A 21,079-nucleotide genomic window follows, 5' to 3' on the forward strand; every position below is an offset into this window, starting at 1 on the left:
AAATCTCAGTTTAAATGTATTTTAAATTCAGGCTGTAACACAACAGAATGTGGAAAAAGTCAAGGGGTGTGATTTGAATACTTTCTGAAGACACTGTAAACCTACAGTACATAAATACACGGCATCTTCACAGCATTCTGCATGAGATGACTGGGGTAATTTTGTCTGTCAGGATGATAAAATTGATAAATGTGACTCAAATTGTTAAACATTAGGCCTACCGACAATTGTTGTAATAGCTGTTGTAATAACATTATAATAACTGTAATGTTTATGTTTGTTAAAAAGTCAACCAAGATGCAATTCTAATTGGCAAATTGGGCTAAAAGCCCTATTCTAGAAACATGAATCCATGAGGGCAGAGATTATGTAAATGTTACTGGAATAAACTATTTTTTTTAAGGTTGCATAACAAATTCCTCTCTTATGCAAATGTTGTATTGGCTGTCCAGGGCACAGGCACACACTGGTCTTATGGACCAATAGGATATTGAGGGGGACGATCCCAGCGTAGCTCTCTCAGAGCCCTTGACTGGTTGCTGCAGCTTGTGGGCAGGGCCATCAGACTGCTTGGATTTTTCCGTACATTTTCATAGGATTAGAAGCAATATTTCCTTCATAGCCAAAACGTCGCTGCGCCGGACTCCTTGCTTTCTGATAGTCCACCATTTTATATTGCTGTAGGTCTAAAGGATTATAAATATTTGTTTTAATATATTGGACATTGCTTTACGAAGGGACAACTCTCTATTATGATGGAAATTGAGATACCTAAAATTCGTCCTAGTCAACAGGTAAATCATCTTTTGTTATATATAATATATTTAGGCTGTTATGTGAAACTATAGCACAAGGTTGACCTATAGCCTGTTGACGCAATGCTAGACAATATCCTCATTGTTGAAAAAAATATATTTTATTGGATATTTCAAACTATTGAAATAAAATTAGGCTAATTAAAACTGTTCATATGTTACCTGATTAATAAACTGTCATGTTCAACTCAATGTGTTTCCCATACTACTCCTTATATTATTTCATAAGATATTGTTTCGTAAGTTAATGAAATGAAACGACTGCATCGTAAATATGTTTTCTTACAGTCTATCATAATCATATTTGTGAACTTCTAGTGCTGTAGTTTTGACATTTGTAAATACATTAGGCTACTACTGCATGTAGCTCTACAGTTTGTCTCTGCGCTGTAGTCGACAGACGCCTTCATAGAAAATTCTGCAAAGTCATGGTTGGAAGTCTGGCCGGTTTATCCAACTCAATTCCGTGTGGGCGAAAAAAAGAACGGTAAAACATCCGTTTAATTTCGAAGTCCATGTGTAATGATGGAATTATTGTCAAGTAAAACATATGTCAAGGTGACGATGACGACACATCTCCCCAGACAGTCTTTTTCTTTTCATTTCAGTGCGCTTGTTTTTTGGCCGTCGGAATCCCCCCATGCGCCACTAGAGCCCCATAGCGTTTTTCCCGTAAAGATGGCATCTATTGGCCTACCAGTAACCTAACGAAACCGGCGATAAACCGACTGTAGACGGTAGAGAAAGCGAGACATCTCATAGTCACATTTGTTCTGGTCGGGGCCAGTAAGTACCCCAGAGCCAGCTGTTATTGGACAGTTTCCCCATTGATATATATATATATAAAATCTGTTGTAAGTGGGCGTGCCCTCTCTCGCGTGAGCCATGTAAGAGATTTGATTTGATGTAAGAGATTATGGAGGAAAGCATGCTCACGTTAGAGTGGGAACGCCCACTTACAAAGATAGGAAAAACTTGACCATTTTTCCAATGGTTAACTGCCTCAGTAAGACATCTTTATTCATCCACCATCTTTGGGCCTATTTCGCTCCATACAACTAACTGATTGCACAATCTCAGGCTGCCCAGCCTGGAATTGAGTTTATTTTCTTTTCCATGATGTAGACTACACAGGTCCTCTTTAGAGTTAAATTGGTTGTGTGAAATTGAGAAATATATGTAGGCTTAAGCCTTAGGCTTGTTATAATAACCCAAAAGTGTTTGTAGTTCTGTAGCTGACCTTCAAATCAAATTGGATCAAATCACATTTTATTTGTGACATGCGCCGAATACAATAGGTGTAGACCTTACAGTGAAATGCTTACTTACAAACCCTTAACCAACAATGTAGTTTTAAGAAAAAAAATAAGTGTTAAGTAAAAAATAGATAAATAAAAAATAAAAGTAACAAATAATTAAAGCGCAGCAGTAAAATAACAATAGTGAGGCTCTATACAGGGAGTACCGGTACAGAGTCAATGTGTGAGGGCATCGGCTAGTCGAGGTAATTGAGGTAATATGTGCATGTAGGTAGAGTTAAAGTGACTATGCATAGATAATAAACAGAGAGTAGCAGCAGTGTAAAAGAGGACCCATGCTGTAGAAAATTTTTTGGATCTGAGGACCCATGCCAAGTCTTTTCAGTCTGCTGAGGGGGAATAGGCTTTGTTGTGCCCTCTGCACGACTGTCTTAGTGTGTTTGGACCATGATAGTTTGTTGGTGATTTGGACACCAAGGAACTTGAAGCTCTCAACCTGCTCCACTACAGCCCCGTCGATGAGAATGGGGGCGTGCTCGGTCCTCCCTTTCCAGTAGTCCACAATCATCTCCTTTGTCTTGACCACATTGAGGGAGAGGTTGTTGTCCTGGCACCACACGGCCAGGTCTCTGACCTCCTCCCCATAGGCTGTCTCATCGTTGTCGGTGATCAGGCCTACCACTATTGAGTCATCTGCAAACTTAATGATGGTGTTGGAGTCGTGCCTGGCCATGCAGTCATGAGTGAACAGGGAGTACAGGAGGGGACTGAGCACTCACCCATGAGGGGCCCCCATGTTGAGGATCAGCGTGGCGGATGTGTTGTTACCTACCCTTACCACCTGGGGGCTACAGATGTGAGTGCTATGTGTCGGTAGTCATTTAGGCAGGTTACCTTAGTGTTCTTGGGCACAGGCACTATGGTGGTCTGCTTGAAACATGTTGGTATTACAGACTCAGTCAGGGACAGGTTGAAAATGTCAGTGAGGACACTTGCCAGTTGGTCAGCACATGCTCGGAGTACAAGTCCTGATAATCCATCTGACCCTGCGGCCTTGTGAATGTTGACGTGTTTAAAGGTCTTACTCACATCGGCTACGGAGAGCGTTATCACACAGTCGTCCGGAACAGCTGATGCTCTCATGCATGCTTCAGTGTTACTTGCCTCGAAGCGAGCATAGAAGTAATTTAGCTCGTCTGGTTGGCTCGTGTCATTGGGCAGCTCTCGGCTGTGCTTCCCTTTTGTAGTCTGTAATAGCTTGCAAGCCCTGCCACATCCGACGAGCGTCGGAGACGGTGTAGTACGATTCAATCTTAGTCCTGTATTGATGCTTTGCCTGTTTTGATGGTTCGTCGGAGGGCATAGCAGGATTTATTATAAGCTTCCGAGTTAAAGTCTCGCTCCTTTCACTGTGGGGACGACGTCATTGATGCACTTATTGATGAAGCCAGTGACTGATGTGGTGTACTCCTCAATGCCATCTGAAGAAGTCCTGTAGCTTAGCATCTGCTTAATCTGACCACTTTTTTTATTGACCGAGTCACTGGTGCTTCCTGTTTTAGTTTTTGCTTGTAAGCAGGAATCTGAGGATACAATTATGGTCAGATTTGCCAAATGGAGGGCGATGGAGAGCTTTGTACGCGTCTCTGTGTGTGGAGTAAAGTTTTTTTCCCCTCTGGTTGCACATTTAACATGCTGGTAGAAATGAGGTAAAACGGATTTGTTTCCCTGCATTAAAGTCCCCGGCCACTAGGAGCGCCGCCTCTGGATGAGCGTCTTCCTGTTTGCTTATTGCCGTATACAGCTCATTGAGTGCGGCCTTAGTGCCAGCATCAGTTTGTGGTGGTAAATAGACAGCTACAAAGAATATTGATGAAAACTCTTGGTAAATAGTGTGGTCTACAGCTTATCTTGAGATACTCTACCTCAGGCCCCCCTTATCTCAGCTCACTGGTCACCATAGCAACACCCACCCATAGCACACGCTCCAGCAGGCATATTTCACTCGTCATCCCCAAAGCCAACACTTCCTTTGGCCGCCTTTCCTTCCAGTTCTCTGCTGCCAATGACTGGAACGAATTGCAAAAATCACTGAAGCTGGAGTCATATCTTCCTCTCTAACTTTAAGCATCAGCTGTCAGAGCAGCTTACCGATCACTGTACCTGTACATAGCCCATCTGTAAATAGCACACCCAACTACCTCATCCCCATATTATTACTTACCCTCTTGCTCTTTTGCACCCCAGTATCTCTACTTGCACATCATCATCTGCACATCTATCACTCCAGTGTTAATGCTAAATTGTAATTATTTCGCCTCTATGGCCTTACCTCCATACTCTTCTACATTTGCACACACTGTAAATAGATTTTTATATTGTGTTATTGACTGTACGTTTGTTTACTCCATGTGTAACTCTGTGTTGTTGTTTTTGTCGCACTGCTTTGGTTTATCTTGGCCAGGTCGCAGTTGTAAATGAAAACTTGTTCTGAACTGGCCTACCTGGTTAAATAAAGGTGACATGTAAAAAAACGAATAACGCCAAAAAAGACACACAATAGCACAATTGGTTGGGGGACAATAAAACTGTGCCATCTTGCTACCTTGGTTTTATAAACTGAATAACAGGTTTCCCCCTAGATTAAAACTAAACCTGAGTTTAGTCTACTTAGTTGTTTTAACCAGATGCGTTTATTTTGTGACACAAAATATAGTCATCTGACTCCCAAGTAGGGGCGGTAAGCAACAATGTATCATGAAACAACACAGAGCTGCATTTTGGGACAGTTTGCTGGACACAGATTAAGCCTTGTCCTGGATTTAAAAGCAAACACGAAAATGCTTTTTGGTCAAGGCTTAATGTGTGTCCAGGAAACCTTACTCTATCTCACAGCCCTGTTGTGTTACTGGCGCTTACAATTCCTTTGGTTGGCTTGTTTTTAAAAGTGCTGTTTCTTCACCTAATACAATTGTTTTATTCTGTTTGAGTAGCTGCACATTCTGAGATGGAAGTCCAAATACAGCTACTCAAAGTCTGTCTGTTTGGTTTTAAACAAAGAGATTATTTTTGAGCATGAAAAATGTTTTTATTTACACTAATTTACAGAATCGACCAGGAAATGGATCATATATTTTTACAAGCCCAGTTCCTTATTTGTAATCCAGACCTCCTCTGAGTGACAGATAAAGGTAACTAACATGGTATCTTAGTACATTTATACTATTCATAAAGATCAGTGAACTAACCAGTATGTTTCACAAGTATTTTGTGGATAAATACTTCACTCCACCAATATAGTTTATATCAAAATAGTTACTGAGTTATAACTTGAAGTCATTCAGCTGTTCATCCAAATAGTTACATCATCCTCTTTTTGAGACAGTCCATGAAAGGGGCCTCGAAAAGGGAGGATTCAGTCATTTGTGAATGTACACAGATCACTCATCTCTGCATGAATGTTGAGTGGTGTTGAAGTTTCAGTGACAACATGAAAAGAGGCTCTGGGAAAATCATATATTTTTTTCCTCAAAGGGGATTCTACAATAACATATTTTATGACACTATGAATCCATCCTGTATGATGAAAGTGTCTATAAAATGTCCCATGTATGTAGAAACTTTGAACATAGGTCACTTCATATACTATTGTTTACTCACTGTGTATGTATATACTGTATTCACCACATTTTGTTTTTAACTAGGCATAGCCCATTCTAATATACCTACTACTGTATAAAGCATTTTATTTACCCGAATTATATACTGTCTAAAAACACCACATATTTATATTCTGCATTCTGACACTGCTCACTCTAATATATCTATATTGGATTGATAATTGGACTCGTTCTGACATTTCTTGATTTCTTGTTTAGATTTATAGGTTATCTGTACTGTATTTGCTAGACATTATACTGCACTGCTGTAGCTAATAATCTGTGTACGCGACCAATAAGATTTGATTTGAAAATAATAAGGCTTTGTATGCCTATTTTTCAAGATTTCTTTACTCTTCTAGACTGTAAGTGATATTTGTGGGTGGTTGTGTGGGCCATTCTTCATCCTCTCCAGAGCCATAATGTATCACCTATGGTTTTGTGTACTCACTACCCAGACCAAGATTAATAGCGAGACTTACAGGCCTAACCAGACCTTGTGACTTTAAAGGTTTTAGTGGTCATGGATTAATGCTGGATTTGACGCGACACCCATGAGGCAATTAGGGTTAAAGAGTTCTCAGCTGCACTGCAGAGAGAGAGAGAGAGAGAGAGAGAATGTTTGTTATAACTATTTCTGAATTTAAAGATAATAGGTCATGTGAATTATATAATTAAACATTGTTTTGGGGATTTTTGTGGCCATGTTTAACACTTGATTTGGGCCACAAAGTTACAACTCAATTACTTCTGCTCATTCCATTTACAAGAGTTATCTATGTCGAAATCTACACCAAGCTCTGAAATCTTTCCCACACCACATCCTCTTTGCACTCCCTTCCACTTTGTTAGTCATCTGATCTGTCTCTCTTTACATCCTCTCTGTTCTGTTTATGTGTCCCAGTCTCTCTGAAAGTATCGTTGACCTTCTTTTAGGCAACAAATAGGCACATCCTCAGAGCTTTCCTTGTGACCTAATACGTTGGGTTAATGCAATCTCACAAGTCCTTTGTGAAATGTTTCCTTCTGTATATAAGGTCTGAGTAATAGATGTTAAGATGGGCCCCAGGGGAGACCAGCACAGTTTATCTCTGCACATTCCTGACTGAACAGGCAGCGTACTAGGAGGTCCTAGTGGTGTTGCTACTGTATACACCAGAGGGGACATAGTAAGAACTTTGTCTGAACATATTTGCACCAAACCTTCCTTGCTAGATCTCAAGCTGAATATGTTTATCAAAATACAGTAATATGGTGCAGTGTGGTTTATCAAATAAAAAGTAGAAAACATTTGTAAAGTAAATAATTATGCGCATGCGCAGAAGGTTCGGTTTTCTAGCTATCTCTGGAAAAGGCATCCAATGTTTTCAGCAACGCAGCCACTCTGTAAAACTCTGTTTTTACTCCGTAAAACTCCATTTTAATTTTAAGTTGTATCAATTAACTTTTCACCTCAGAGTGATCAATGATTTCATTGGTTTTTGAGCTAGTGGTATTACATTTGACCTGCTGTCCTTTGATTTATTTGATTGAGACTAATCAAGAGAGTCACCAGCTGAGAGGCACGTCTCCTCTGTGGGTGAATATCTTTATTTAACTAGGCAAGTCAGTTAAGAACAAAGTGTTATTTACAATGATGGCCTACCCCGACCAAACCCTAACATGACGACGCTGGGCCAATTGTGCGCCGGCCTATGGGACTCCCAATCACGGCCGGTTATGATACAGCTTGGAATCAAACCAAGGTCTGTAGTGACGCCTCTAGCACTGAGATGCAGTGCCTTAGACCGCTGCGCCACTCAGGAGCAGTTGGGGAAATGGAGAAGTGCATCTATTATTCATACTGCTTCTTGCTAGTACTGCTGTCGTCAGACACCCAGAGGGACGGGGCGTGGCACTGGAGAGAGAGAGAGACAGTAGCCGTACTCCTTCACAGCAGGGAAACGCTTCCTTGTTCTTCCTCAGTCTCCTTTTCATCTGGTCACAGTCTGTGTGGTGCTTTGTGAGTTCCGGTCTAACTTGTTGTCTGTTGGCAGGACATAGACCTGATCGACATCCTGTGGAGGCAGGACATAGATCTGGGTGCGGGGCGCGAGGTGTTTGACTACTGTCAGCGTCAGAAGGAGCACGAGCTGCAGCAGCAGAGGGAACAGGAGGAGGACAAGAGGCTGCAGCAGCAGAGGGAGCAGGAGAAGGCCCTGCTTGCTCAGCTGCAGCTGGATGAGGAGACGGGGGAGTTTGTGCCCCGCCTTGCAACCAGCGGACAGCCACTGCAGACGGCTACCTCCGCCGCACCCTCTCAACTCATACAGGTACCGTACACACACACACAGCTGTCAGTCATGTCAGGGGCTGGCCACTCCCCTCCCTGGGGGGTGCAGCTGCTCTGTAGCTAGGTAACAACCTCATCCACTGTAATTAGGGAAACACAGGTGGCTTTGTAGTTTTGCATTAGTGGATTTGGCTGTTTAGAAACTGCTCTGTGGAGAGCTTTGTCTAAGGTAGCGCAATGCTGTCTGCTCAAATTCTTACCTGTTCTTTAGCAAATCAGGCATTTTCAAACACAATGTTGAAATGGATGCAGTGTTAGAATAGAGGGAATTTAGATGAAAACCTGAAGTGCTTTGAATCTTTGCTTTCAGGATGTCAGCTTCACTGTAGATGGGGATGCCATGTCATTTGATGAATGTATGCAACTGCTGGCAGAGACATTTCCTTTGGTAGAGGCAACTGAGGTAAGAATACAGGCTTTCACTATTACCTTACAAATATGCTTACAACGATTTCTAATTAAGCAATAAGGACAGAGGGGGTGTGGTAAATGGTCAATATACCACAGCTAAGGGTTGTTCTTAGCCACAACACAACACAGAGTGCCTGGACACAGCCCTTAACCGTGGTATATTGGCCATATACCACAAACCTCAGAGGTGCCTTATTGCTATTATAAACTGCTTACCAAAGTAATTATATATTTTTTGTCATACCCGTGGTATACTGTCTGATATACCATGGCTGTCAGCCAATCAGCATTCAGGGTTCAAACCACCCAGTTTCTAATGAACAATATATAATGTTGTATGTACCGGTCTTTTACAGTGTTTCCCTCCCTTGTTTGTGTTGTAGACTACCTCTTCCTGTCTGGACGCCGTCGTAGCTCCAGCACCCAACAGCAGCCACATCATGATGAAATCTGATCCGCCAGCTTTGACCCTGCTGCCCCTACTCCCAGCCCCAATGCCCCCACAAAGGACCTCCCCAGATTTGGAGCAGGCCTGGATGGAGCTTTTGTCCCTCCCTGAGCTGCAGGTACAATACGAATATTCTACCGCCTCTATGGTGTAACAAGCACTCAAAGAATGCATGGATGGCAGCAGCCAGGTATGCATGAGAGGACATACTCACCTTTTTGTTTTGTGTGTTTGAATGGGACACAGCGGAAGAAGATACTACTCAGCTAATTCTCACTGTGGTCAGGTTCCCACATAGCACTGTTGACTCCAAGCAGTGGGAGGGAAAGCCTCAAATGGTGTGAAGCTGCTTGTGTCCTTAGTAGAACATAAAATAGCTTCTAAGCAGTTAGTGAAGGTAGTAGCATTGAAACAAGAAATAAAATACTTTACTTACAGTACAAATACAATGTGTAATTTCATGCAAAAAATGTTAATCAATATAGGAATCCCACTTTATTTGCAATATTGAACCTGTGGAAAGTTTCAGCTACTATTGGGAATAAAAAGGTTTGAAACCAAGGTTTAATAAATGATTAGTAAAAACTGAACAACAGCTAATCGACATGATGGTTCTATACTGCATATTACATTAACGTTACATCTTGATGTCTAATTAACGGCATGGGTTACTGGATTTGTTTTGATGCTTCTGAATCTTGTTTTCTAGCAATGTCTGAATATGGAAATGGAGGACACACGGGAGCAGACCGGAGGATATCTGCCCACTAACACCACCCCTGAGGTGCAGGATCCAAACTACAGCTTCTACCCATTGTCCAACCTGGAAGAGGTGGCATCAAACACAGAAGATGTCTGCCCACCTGAATTCATCAACACCTTTGAGGAGAGCTTTCCCAACATGGCTCCACTGGACCATCTCAGTCAGATGACCCTGAAGGCTCCAGACCTAAATACTCATTTCAGTGCAGACACTTTCTGTGACGTATTTTACCCAGATGTTGTCAACACAAAAGTGACCAGTGTCACCCTGCCTTGTGGCCAAGGAAATGGAGGTAACTCATTGGCAGAAATACCAAACAAGCCTACTTTTACACCAATGGAATTACAGGACCTTTCTCCTGGAGATACATTTGACAGAGACAACAAACCTGAGATAATTACAGAATGTCCAGATTCTGATTCAGGAGTTTCTGTGGAGGCAAGCTCATACTCTAGCTCTCCTGAGAAATCCATGTATGGGGACCGCTCCTTTGGTGGCTACAGCGATTCAGACATGGATGAGATGGACAGTAACCCTGGGAGTGCACAGTCTGACTACTCTGAGATGTTCTCACTGTCTTTCCAACCAGATGGCCTGCAGACACCTCTTTCTGTGTTACCTCAGCAGCGGGACAAAAAGCCCAAACATGGCAAGACTGAGCCAGATGACGAGACTGGCCACAGTGAACCCCCCTTCACTAAAGACAAGAAGAGGAGGCGCTCCGAGAAGCGTCTCTCTAGAGACGAGCAGCGAGCCAAGGCCCTCCAGATCCCCTTCACCGTGGACATGATCATCGACCTGCCTGTGGATGACTTCAACGAGATGATGTCCAAGCACCAGCTCAACGAAGCCCAGCTGGCCCTGGTCAGAGACATCCGCCGGCGGGGCAAGAACAAGGTGGCTGCCCAGAACTGCCGCAAACGCAAAATGGAGAACATCACGGAGCTGGAATATGACCTGGACTCGCTGAAGGAGGAGAAGGAGCGACTGCAGACAGAGAAGACCAAGAATGACAGCAGCCTGCGGAAGATGAAGCAAGAGCTTAACACCCTGTACCTGGAGGTTTTCCGTCTGCTGAGGGACGAGGATGGGAAGCCCTATTCCCCGTTGGAGTACTCCCTCCAGCAGACCACCGATGGCACAGTCTTCCTCGTCCCCCGCATTAAAAAGACACTTATCAAGAAAAAGGACAGCTAGCACTTCTCTGCTTTACTACATGGTACAGCATTAGTAATAATACTATGCAAAGAATAACTTTGTAGTTGCTTGGCTTTAAGCATTAGTAAAACAGCAGAACTGTTATATAGTTTTTGCCTACTCTTTTTGAATCTTTAATTATATTTGAGTTATTTTGTACTGGTCTCTATTTTCCCCTGATATTGTTTGTAAATACATAATTTGCTTTTGAGATATGAAAATGTGTATTGTATATATCATGTTTTTAGTATGCTAATTATATTGTTGCAATCACTGTTACTTCAAAGTCTGTTTTATAAACTTCACTGCTGATTTGCAGCTCCATTTCCTTTGTATGTCCTGACTCTTGTGCTTTTTAATGAAATAAACAGTTCATTTAGTCAGTTGGTCTCTTGCTTACTATTCAAATTAGGCCGATTCAGAAATGTACGCCTTTCCTACTAACTTCTCAGTAGTTGGTATTCAGACTAACAGACTTTCAGTGCATTTATGTAAAGATATCCCCGTTTAATTAGGATTTTCTCAATAGACTCACTAGAATATATGGAGAGAACAGGTTCAGAATATTGGAGATCGATGAAACAAAGCCATGTAAATACACACATATTCGTCTCCTTTACAGCGCAAATTGGTAGATTTAAAAAATACTCTGACCTTGTATATTATTTAAAGTTAGGTAAGTATTTATGAATAATACAAAAACAGGTTTGGAGAGCCTTTACGCACTAAATATATTTGTGATTGATCCTGAAAGTTGCCATATTAAATTGCTCAAACCATTAATTATTGGAAGGTGAGAAAAGTGTCGAAAATGGGTTGAACAGTAGGCTACACATTAATAATCCTCACTAATCAAGAAACTGTGATGACAATGGTCCAGTCATCGTGAACCTTGTGCCAGGCTGCAGGTTTGAACGGCTACGTATGGTTCAATCCATTAGGATTGAAATAGGCCACATGTCTGAAATTACTGCAGAACTTCTAATAGGTTAGCCTAATATGATTCACTATTTACTAGCGATCCCCAGGAACAACCACACGGACATGACAGATGACAGGAAGGCAGACTAACGACGTATTGGAATGATGCAAAATGTAAGCAAACGAACACTAAAGTGACAGTAATAAATTTATGTGGGTATAATTGATGGTGGCAACCGATAGTGGCTAATATTTAAAGTCATAAATAATGTGAAAAGTCCGGGCATATAATTAAAACACTAATCATAAATCAACTGTAGATTTGGCGCTATACCGTGATTTGCGTACGGCTACAGAAGCCTACAGCTTGGGTCTCTAAATGTCATCTCTTGAAGTTAAAAGGACATACAATGTAAATTCTACATAATGGCACACCATTTCATAAACGTCACTGTGGGAAAGTTGATATGCTTCCGTTTAGCTGTCATTTGTTTTCAGCGAGCATAACGTAAAACAATTCATTTTATATTTACAATCCCCTTATGTAAACGGATACTCATTTACCTAGCTCTTATCAATAGCGCTTATACATTTGTAAATTACAAAGCAAGGAAAAATGGTGTCGATGCTCTTCCAGTTGAAACCGACAGGTTGCTCGACTTTATTATTCACCTTTACTGTGTTGGAATTAAGTCAAGGTCACCGTGGCTCTGTAGACACACACCTCTGCCACATCTCCACCCCGGAAAGAATAGCTGGTTGAGACATGCGTTACCTCATGCCCAAGTTAATAGGCAGAAAAAAAGTGCATAAAAAGGGAAGTATGGAATATTATGAGCTGAATCCTTTAATTCTATACATTCTTGTGTGTAAGCCAAAACACTGAGGATATGGTTCCACCGACATTTATTCAGTTATGCAACAGTGTACTCCATTGTTCAGCTACACTTCAAAAAGGTCAGCTGGACACACTTCGGGAAAAGCTCAGCAGTCACTGCACTTTCCTGGCTACCCAAGGCTCCTTGATCCGACCAGTTTCTTCTGTAGCGAATGACAGAGCAGCGGAAGAATGAATGAGTAGTCCGCTAGCACTGCGCATTGTATCTGCAGTTCCAGGCCTTTTCACAAACAGTACATTTGAACGCCAAGCCTTCTCCACCCTTTATCAAACCAATCTTTCAGAGGCTGTGTGAGGCGAACAAAACAACTATCAACTATTCATACATCAAATAAATCAGTCGTTCCTTTGAGAGATGTCTTTATTCAATAAACTCATTTATTTAATAGACATGCATAAGTATTCATTTCTTCAAACTATAATATGATACTTAAATTGTCTAACCAGGGATTGAAAAAACACCATCCTTAATTTAGCAACTTTTTATTATTACTATTAAAAGCTATACATTAAAATTGAAAATTGTATAAAAAACTACAAAGAGAAAAATATCAAGGACATCTATAGGGGTGTAAGTTTGAGTGTATTGAAGCATGTTCTCTGCAGACCTCCAGAGATCAGTGAGCTGTGCAAGGATCTCATGAGATCCTTCAAAAGGACCTTAAATTGAGTGAATGGTACACTTTGACTCTCGAAAGGGATTAGACTCAATAGCATTTGTTCTACCTTATGAGTGTTAGTGTCTTACATAGCCTTACTGTATACTTTGAGAAATACTTAAGTCTTACCCATCCAGAAATCTCCATGTAATCCTGTCATTAGAGATTTTCAGCCTTTAATAGTCGTAATGCTCCTTTCCCGATCTGTAAATCAAGCAAAGTGGTTACTCTTACCTGCTCCATCTTTATGTTACCACTGCTTGTGAAATACTCACTTCCCTTTCCCCATGTAAGGTCTGACAGCTAATAAGAACTTCCTGGTAATCTGTCGATATCTGACTCAACAGGATCTCCCAAGTGTCCAGGAACTCTAGTTAGACTTTCTTCGCTAGCATCAGCTGATCTTGAACGGTATAGCTAGCCTTGAGGCTGACGCTCACTACCAGGCAAGACAATGCAAGCTTTTCTCCAAGGGTGCGGCTCTCGGTACTGCCTTCTCTTTCCTCTCACAACATGCTGACTTGTCCACTGTGCTGGGGCTGAAGAGGTCCTGTCTGAAAAAGTCATCTGCAATCTTCCATGCTGACCTGCTGAGGCTCAACTGAAGTGGCTTGTAGCTGTAACAATCCTACTAGTGCAATGCTGGCTAGGTGATGCTTGCACCTCGCCCTAGGACTAGCCAAGACTCCCTTTCCATCCAGCCAGATTTTTATTTTTTATTTTTTTACATTTCAAGGAAGTTCAGAGAAAACAAAACATTGAGGGTATTGATGTGCAACACTTGATTAGTGATGACGGACATGAAAATAATCCAATCCTTCAATCTTTCTCTGAGCCAATGATGCACTATACTTCAAAAGACTTTACTACACAACTTTATTTAACTTTTTTTCCACTTGTCAAAAATATTTTTACAATCTAGAATGGCGTTTACTGCATACAAGTAGTGTAAAACATTTCCTCAAATTGTTGTCTGCACTAATTATAACCACTCGTTACACTAACGAAATTACTGAAATACATACTGTTCTTGAAATACAAATAATAATACACTTGATACGGAGACTTGCAATCATATTAACTTCAAAGAGAGAAAAAAAGCACAGCTCTAGCCAATTTGAGGGCCTGATGCGTCTACGCCCTTTTGACAGAACCAAGTTCTTCAAAATGACAAAGATGAGAAGACCAGAGAAAATCTATCAATCTACAGCAAAATAACGAAGGAATATTCAAAACGGACTGGAGTTAGGAGTAAAAATTATATATATATATATAAAAAAAAACACTTTCTGATTCCACAGGCACAATACTTACACTTCCGATGCACAAAAGGAAAAATATAATGTGGGGGAACATCTACCACAAATAAAGGAAGGTACTAGCTACACTCTTGCACTTTGTAGCTTGTGTACAGCCTTTTTAAGGATTAGTCTCCCGTTATAGCTGCAGTAACTTTCTGACTTCTGTTCCTTTAAATGCTTTCAGACGACTGCCTAAAAGTACAGTAACCTGCAGCTTTCCTGGCAAATCCTTGCTCATCTCCTCTCCTGCTAAGAACTGAAGCCTGTTGAATGGATACAGGATAAAACAAAAATTGTTATTCTAGTGTTGCGTGGGCTCACGCTGTACTATACAGTCAGGTATGCAGAGTATTTAAAATAACAAATATGGAACATACCCTAGTGTCATAGTATCAATAGCGCTGTGAGCCATAGCCACCCCCACTTCCACTGCCTGAGCCATAGCCACCTGGAATGAACAACGGTTGACAGATGAATGTTGTGTCATCAAACAGCACATCGTCACATCCAGCTCAGGGGAGTGAATACTCACCTCCATAGGGGCTAGCAGAGTTTCTGCCACCAAAGTTGTTTCCCTTCATGGGGCCATAGCTGGATTGCTGTCCTCTGTAGTTACCAAAGTCATTGTAATTTCCACCTCCTCCTCCTCCACCACCAAAGTTTCCTAGCAGTCAGAGATTTGTTTTTAGAAGGTCAGACATCAAATCCAATTATTGTGGGTAAGTGTGAGTGCAACTCAAAGAATAAATCACGAGCCAAGACAATATATCCTGGCTAAAACAGGCGTTTGTACCTCCCAAGTTGCCTCCGTCATTGTAGTTATTATATCCTCCTCCCTGGTTTCCATACCCAGGACCTCCTCCCCCATAACCCCCTCCACCACGTCCACCTCCGTAGCCAGGACCTCCACTATAGTTCCCACCTGCACAGAATAGGTTACAAAACAGTATGTCTCAGATCAGCAGGACAGCCGTGGCTCGACGGACAATTGACCAGTGAGCTCAGAACAGGTTACAAATTGACCAGTGAGCTCAGAACAGGTTACAAATTGACCAGTGAGATCAGAACAGTGACCAAAAGCAGCGCACTCAGATTAGAACAAGCTCTCTTCTAGTAATGCATCTTTAAATCCCCCCCTCATCTGATTATCCACTAATGGTAGAGAAATGTTTACCATCTCCCCCATATCCATCCCCTCCTCCATAACCTCCTCTTCCTCCACCGTAGCCTCCTGTAACACAAGACAATTATGTTTACATGTATTGTGTGATTACTGTTCTTATGTTCCAAATTTATCCCCATATCAAAATGTAAAAAGTGCTTACCTCGTCCAAAGTTGCCGCCTCTACCCATGAAGTTCCCAGAGCCACCACCCCTACCTAGAAATAAAATGCCAATATTGACAATGAAACGCATTCTATATGTGCTTCTCTAAAACAGTCCCACAGTTTTACATTCAGTATAAAGACAGGTTATTATGCTTACTCTGGTTGGACGCTTCCATCATTTCCTGTTTTGAAAGTGCTTTTCTGACTTCGCAGTTGTGTGTGTTTATTGTGTGGTATTTTTGAGCTGAAAGAAAAACAAAAAAGGGGAATACTTAGCAAACGGAAGGTTTACTGATGTTTAAAATGACAAAGCTGCAACAACCACATACATACCAACAATTTTATCCACGGTGTCATTGTCATCAAATGAAACAAAGCAGAATCCCCTCTTCTTCCCAGTTGCGCGTTCCTCCATAATGTCAATGGTCTCGATCCTCCCGTAGGTCTCAAAGTACTCTCTGATATGGTCCTCCTCGGTGTCCTCCTTGATACCCCCAACAAAGATCTTCTTCACCCTCAGGTGGGCACCTGGTCTGTTGGAGTCCTGAGACAGACAAGAAGCGCTGGGCAGTGAGCACACACCGGTCAACACCTGCACAACAGCAAATGCACCTGAATGTGAAGCAGAGTTCGCTTACCTCTCTCGACACAGCCCTTTTAGGTTCGACAACACGCCCGTCGACCTTATGAGGGCGAGCTGCCATGCAGGCATCAACCTCCTCCACACAGGAGTATGTTACAAAGCCGAACCCTCTCGAGCGCTTGTTGTTTGGGTCCCGCATCACCTACATGAAACCAGCTTACATTACTTGAACAATTCAGTGGGTCTCCAAGAAATACATTGTAAATGCTAGACACTTTTTATTAAATCAAATGTGAGTGAAATGCATACATACCACACTATCTGTGAGGTTTCCCCATTGTTCAAAATGGATCCTTAAACTTTCCTCAGTGGTTTCAAAACTGAGGCCCCCAATGAACAGCTTCCTGAGCTGTTCAGGCTCCCTAGCTTCATGACCCTGTTGAATTATTCAAAACAGGAATGTATGTCACGCATAACAATGCAACTCTACAGAAAACAGCATACTATCTTTTTACAAAAAAATTGTACAGTACAAGAGTCCAATATACCAATATATAAGTGTAAAAGTTCTAATTTCACACCGTCCCAAAGCAGACCTACTGCATTAGAATGCAATGTGCCAGCCAGGCTGTTTAAATGGTTACAGGCAGAGACGTACATTGAGAAGAATTATATAATGCTCTAGTTATGGGTAATGGGGGGGGGGGGTAATTACAGTAATCAGCTCTGCCCAGTGTCCAACAGCAAGACAGACTTAGCTGATAAAAAAAAATAACCCACAGAAAACATTGTAGGACAGTAAGTTCTCATTAGCCACGACTCTATAACATTCTTGGAGAAACAACAACTCGCCATTTTGAAAATATTATTTAATATACTTTATAATGCAAATACCAATATTTGGTGTGTAAATTCATTTTTCAAGTTCAATGCATGCCGTACTACGAGGTATAGGCGTAGCCTGTCCTACATTGTAAGGCCTTTAACGTTATTATACCGGTAGCTATGTATCCCAACAATACATTCAAGCACTCGTCTACAAACCAAAATGTATGCAACATTGAAACCGTAGCACTATGACTGGCATGATGCAATTTGATGGCCAAACGTTCAGAGACGCAGCTGTGCTAGTTAGTTAGTAAGCTAACGTTGCTTCCTCCAAAAAATGCGGTTAAGAATGCGCACATTTTATTGTTGCTGTAACATGATACATTTAAAAAAAAAATATATATATTTTTTAATCAGTTTCCTCTAAATACACTTTACACTCTGTTACGTCCAACTGAAATATACAGAGATTGATAAACATGCATAACATCGTCACCTCCATTTCGCAGCGTATTCTCCTTGGTCCTGAGAAGAAAGGAAGCTACTCTACCACGTGATTAGAAAGAAGTCTGCGCTTGTGCAGAGGTTATAACCGATCCAGGGTCAGTTCTTGTCGTTTACCAGAATAAACCGGATAGGGCAAGCTGATTTAAAGTCAGTTCAGTATGTTTAGAAACTGTGGTCTGTTTGTTTATAGAGAGCAATAGTAATGGCGTCTTTTTGTAGGAATTAACTGCGCCGTTCTTTATACCTGAGTGACTGTGGTCAATGCCCATGGGAAAAGAATGGGGTTTTGGATGAACGGCGAACATAACATCTGTGGTAAACACAGGTTTAGGAGGTCTTATACGTTTTATTCTATGATATAATCTTCATTAGCTAATGTCACTTTTGGTGAATAATAATCAAAAAAAAGCACATAAGGCCACCATAAAGGGCGACTGAAACCCGGGCCCGACTTTATTTCCCCCATAGGAATGGCTGAACGAACCAGAGGTAACTCTGAAGATAAAACAATTAGACAGATATTTCACCAGATGTATAAATGTGAAGCATCTGTTTAGCTTTTCCAAATATGGTAGTGAGAGGAAGCCCACTGGCCGGTAGTGGGAGAATATTTTATATATTTTTATTTAACCTTTATTTAACTAGGCAAGTCAGTTAAAACCTGTCTGGGCTAGGGGGCAGTATTTTCATGGCCGGATGAAAAACGTACCCAATTTAAACAGGTTACTACTCTGGCCCAGAAACTAGAATATGCATATTATTAGTAGATTTGGATAGAAAACACTCTGAAGTTTCTAAAACTGTTTGAATGGTGTCTGTGAGTATAACAGGCAAAAACCGGAGAAAAATCCAAGCAGGAAGTGGAAAGTCTGAGAATTATAGTTCTTCTTTTGATTCTCTATCGAAACTACAGTGTCTGTGGGGGACATTGCACTTCCTAAGGCTTCCATTGGCTGTCAACAGCCTTCAGAAAGTGGTTTGAGCATTCTCGTGTCACTGGGCAGATTATAGGAGCTCAGTTTCTGAGTGGACTGCCTGGCAACAAAGGGATTGGATATGCGCAGTCACGCGAGTGCGCCGTTCCTTCTTTTTCTTCTTAAATGAATATGCTATTGTCCGGTTGGAATATTATTGCAATTTTACGTTAAAAATACCATAAAGATTGATTTTAAACAGCGTTTGACATGCTTCTAAGTACGGTAATGGAACATTTTGACTTTTCGTCTCTGGTTCCGCGCTCGCGCGTTATGCCTTTGGATAAGCGATCTGTACGCACGAACAAAACGGAGGTATTTGTACATAAATATGGATTATTTCGAACAAAAACAACATTTCTTGTGGAAGTAGCAGTCCTGGGAGTGCATTCTGACAAAGATCAGCAAAGGTAAGAGAATATTTCGAATACTAAATCTGAGTTTAGGTTGCTCCGAACTTGGCGGGTGTCTGAATAGCTCGCTGTGATGGCTGAGCTATGTACTCAGAATATTGAAAAATATGCTTTCTCCGTAAAGCTATTTTAAAATCTGACACAGCGGTTGCATCCAGGAGTAGTCTATCTATAATTCTTTAAATAATTGTTATATACTTTGTCAACGTTTATGATGAGTATTTTTGTAAATTGATGTGCACATTCACCGGACGTTTTGGTGGGCATACATTTTCTGAATATCACGTGCCAATGTAAAATGCTGTTTTTGGATATAAATATGAACTTTATCGAACAAAACATACATGTATTGTGTAACATAATGTCCTAGGAATGTCATCTGATGAAGATCGTCAAAGGTTAGTGCTTCATTTAGCTGTGTTTTGGGTTTTATTGACACATGTCCTTGCTTGGAAAATGGCTGTGTGATTATGTTTGTCTATGCACTCTCCTAACATGATCTAATGTTTTGCTTTCGCTGTAAAGCCTTTTTGAAATCGGACAATGTGGTTACATCAAGGAGAAGTGTATCTTTAAAATGGTGTAAAATAGGTGTATGTTTGAAAAAGTTGAATTATGACATTTTGTTGTTTTTGAATTTGCCGCCCTGATATTTCACTGGCTGTGACACGCTAGCGTCCCACATAGCCCATAGAAGTTAAGAACACATTCTTATTTACAATGACGGCCTAGCCCGGCCAAACCCAATTGTGCACCACCCTATGGGACTCCCAATCACAGCCAGTTGTGATACAGCATGGAATTAAACCAGGGTCTGTAGTGACACCGATAGGACTGAGATGCAATGCCTTAGACCGCTGCGCCACTCTGGAGCCCCAAAATGGAACAAGGTTGATTTTGGCCGACATTCTGCATATTTTCTCATCAATGAAACATTTGATCTCAATACAGTTTTCTATTCCCAAAACTATAATATGTTATGAACAGAGTGTACTAAAGCGAATTGAGTTATTGCACACGCCACTTCACTGATGGAAATATGCAGATGTATGCTAGAACGCGCCAATAGGATCTCACTAGCTTGTGCTTGACTCTGCCTACCTCCTTTGCTAGTTCTGGCCACTATGACTCATTTGTTCCCAATGGAAACGACAGGCTGTGGTCTATCTTGATTTAATTATACAAATCTTTGATAACTCTTTCCGTTTTTTTAGGACTACAAGCTGGCGATACCCCAGGGTCGTCACTAGTTACCACAGCCACAAAGTCATAAACCCCGCCCATTTTTAAATGTATCTACTTAAAATCTTATTTTAAACCTAACCTCAACCCTAACCTTAACTACACTGCATGAATTTTTACGTTATAGCCAATTTACACTTTGTGGCTGTGGTAACTAGTGGAAACCATAGCCCAGAGCCATATAGAGTTCGGCTGGGGCTGCGTTCAGTATATAAAAACATAATAGTACGTTCAATTGAACGGAAACAATTGTGTACTGATGTTGCACTGTTTTTGGTGACATATTGTTGATGCAACAAGCAAAACAGAGCAGCGAATTTAACTGACGTTTTTATTGATTAGAATTCGGGATAACGTGTACCCAAGTCTGTACTGTGTGTATCGTCAACAAATTGCATATCTGTTTTCACTGGACATATTCATAGTTTTTGAAAATGATCAGAAATAAACAACACAACACGGAATAATCACTTAGCAACAGCAAACTGTCGCTCTATGAACATTCAGACAGAAACAGCATTGGCCCAACTCTATAGCCTAA

General features: G+C 41.2%; 2 protein-coding genes across 4 annotated transcripts; one reads left to right on the forward strand and one right to left on the reverse strand.

Annotated features, from left to right (window-relative positions):
* Positions 1-667: 667 nt before the first annotated feature.
* nf2l2 (Nuclear factor erythroid 2-related factor 2) lies at positions 668-11,267 on the forward strand. Its single transcript, NM_001139807.1, is given in 5 exon segments — positions 668-794; positions 7,770-8,045; positions 8,376-8,468; positions 8,860-9,042; positions 9,634-11,267. Coding segments are annotated over 5 exon segments (1,845 nt in total). The 5' UTR covers positions 668-752; the 3' UTR covers positions 10,885-11,267.
* A 1,427-nt stretch (positions 11,268-12,694) lies between these two features.
* Positions 12,695-18,015, reverse strand: LOC106582471 (heterogeneous nuclear ribonucleoprotein A1). 3 transcript variants are annotated; one of them, XR_014382074.1, is made up of 12 exons: positions 17,899-18,015; positions 16,888-17,010; positions 16,630-16,776; positions 16,325-16,535; positions 16,149-16,235; positions 15,989-16,042; positions 15,838-15,894; positions 15,457-15,585; positions 15,196-15,327; positions 15,041-15,111; positions 13,492-13,566; positions 12,695-12,846 (listed from the first exon to the last, which is right to left on the reverse strand). XR_014382074.1 is itself a non-coding variant. In XM_082967232.1 (11 exons), the coding sequence occupies exons 1-10, from the start codon at positions 17,902-17,904 to the stop codon at positions 15,056-15,058; spliced, it is 1,002 nt and encodes a 333-aa protein (XP_082823358.1). In that variant the 5' UTR covers positions 17,905-18,015; the 3' UTR covers positions 13,047-13,566; positions 15,041-15,055. The 3 variants fall into 3 exon arrangements, 2 of the variants coding, with proteins under 2 accessions (XP_082823358.1, XP_014021098.1); XM_082967232.1 differs by lacking the exon at positions 12,695-12,846 and having other exon boundaries at positions 13,047-13,566; XM_014165623.3 differs by lacking the exons at positions 12,695-12,846; positions 13,492-13,566 and adding an exon at positions 14,222-14,926.
* Positions 18,016-21,079: the final 3,064 nt, after the last annotated feature.

This window comes from Salmo salar, chromosome 21, assembly GCF_965601325.2.
Source record: "Salmo salar chromosome 21, fSalSal1, whole genome shotgun sequence".
NCBI classification, from domain to species: Eukaryota; Metazoa; Chordata; class Actinopteri; order Salmoniformes; family Salmonidae; genus Salmo; species Salmo salar.

Coding starts and splice junctions, on each gene's coding strand:
- LOC106582471 (XM_082967232.1), bottom strand. Junction 16,236..16,324: donor CACCGTGGATAAAATTGTTG/GTATGTATGTGG, acceptor TTTTTCTTTCAG/CTCAAAAATACCACACAATA. Junction 15,586..15,837: donor GGATGGATATGGGGGAGATG/GTAAACATTTCT, acceptor TATTCTGTGCAG/GTGGGAACTATAGTGGAGGT.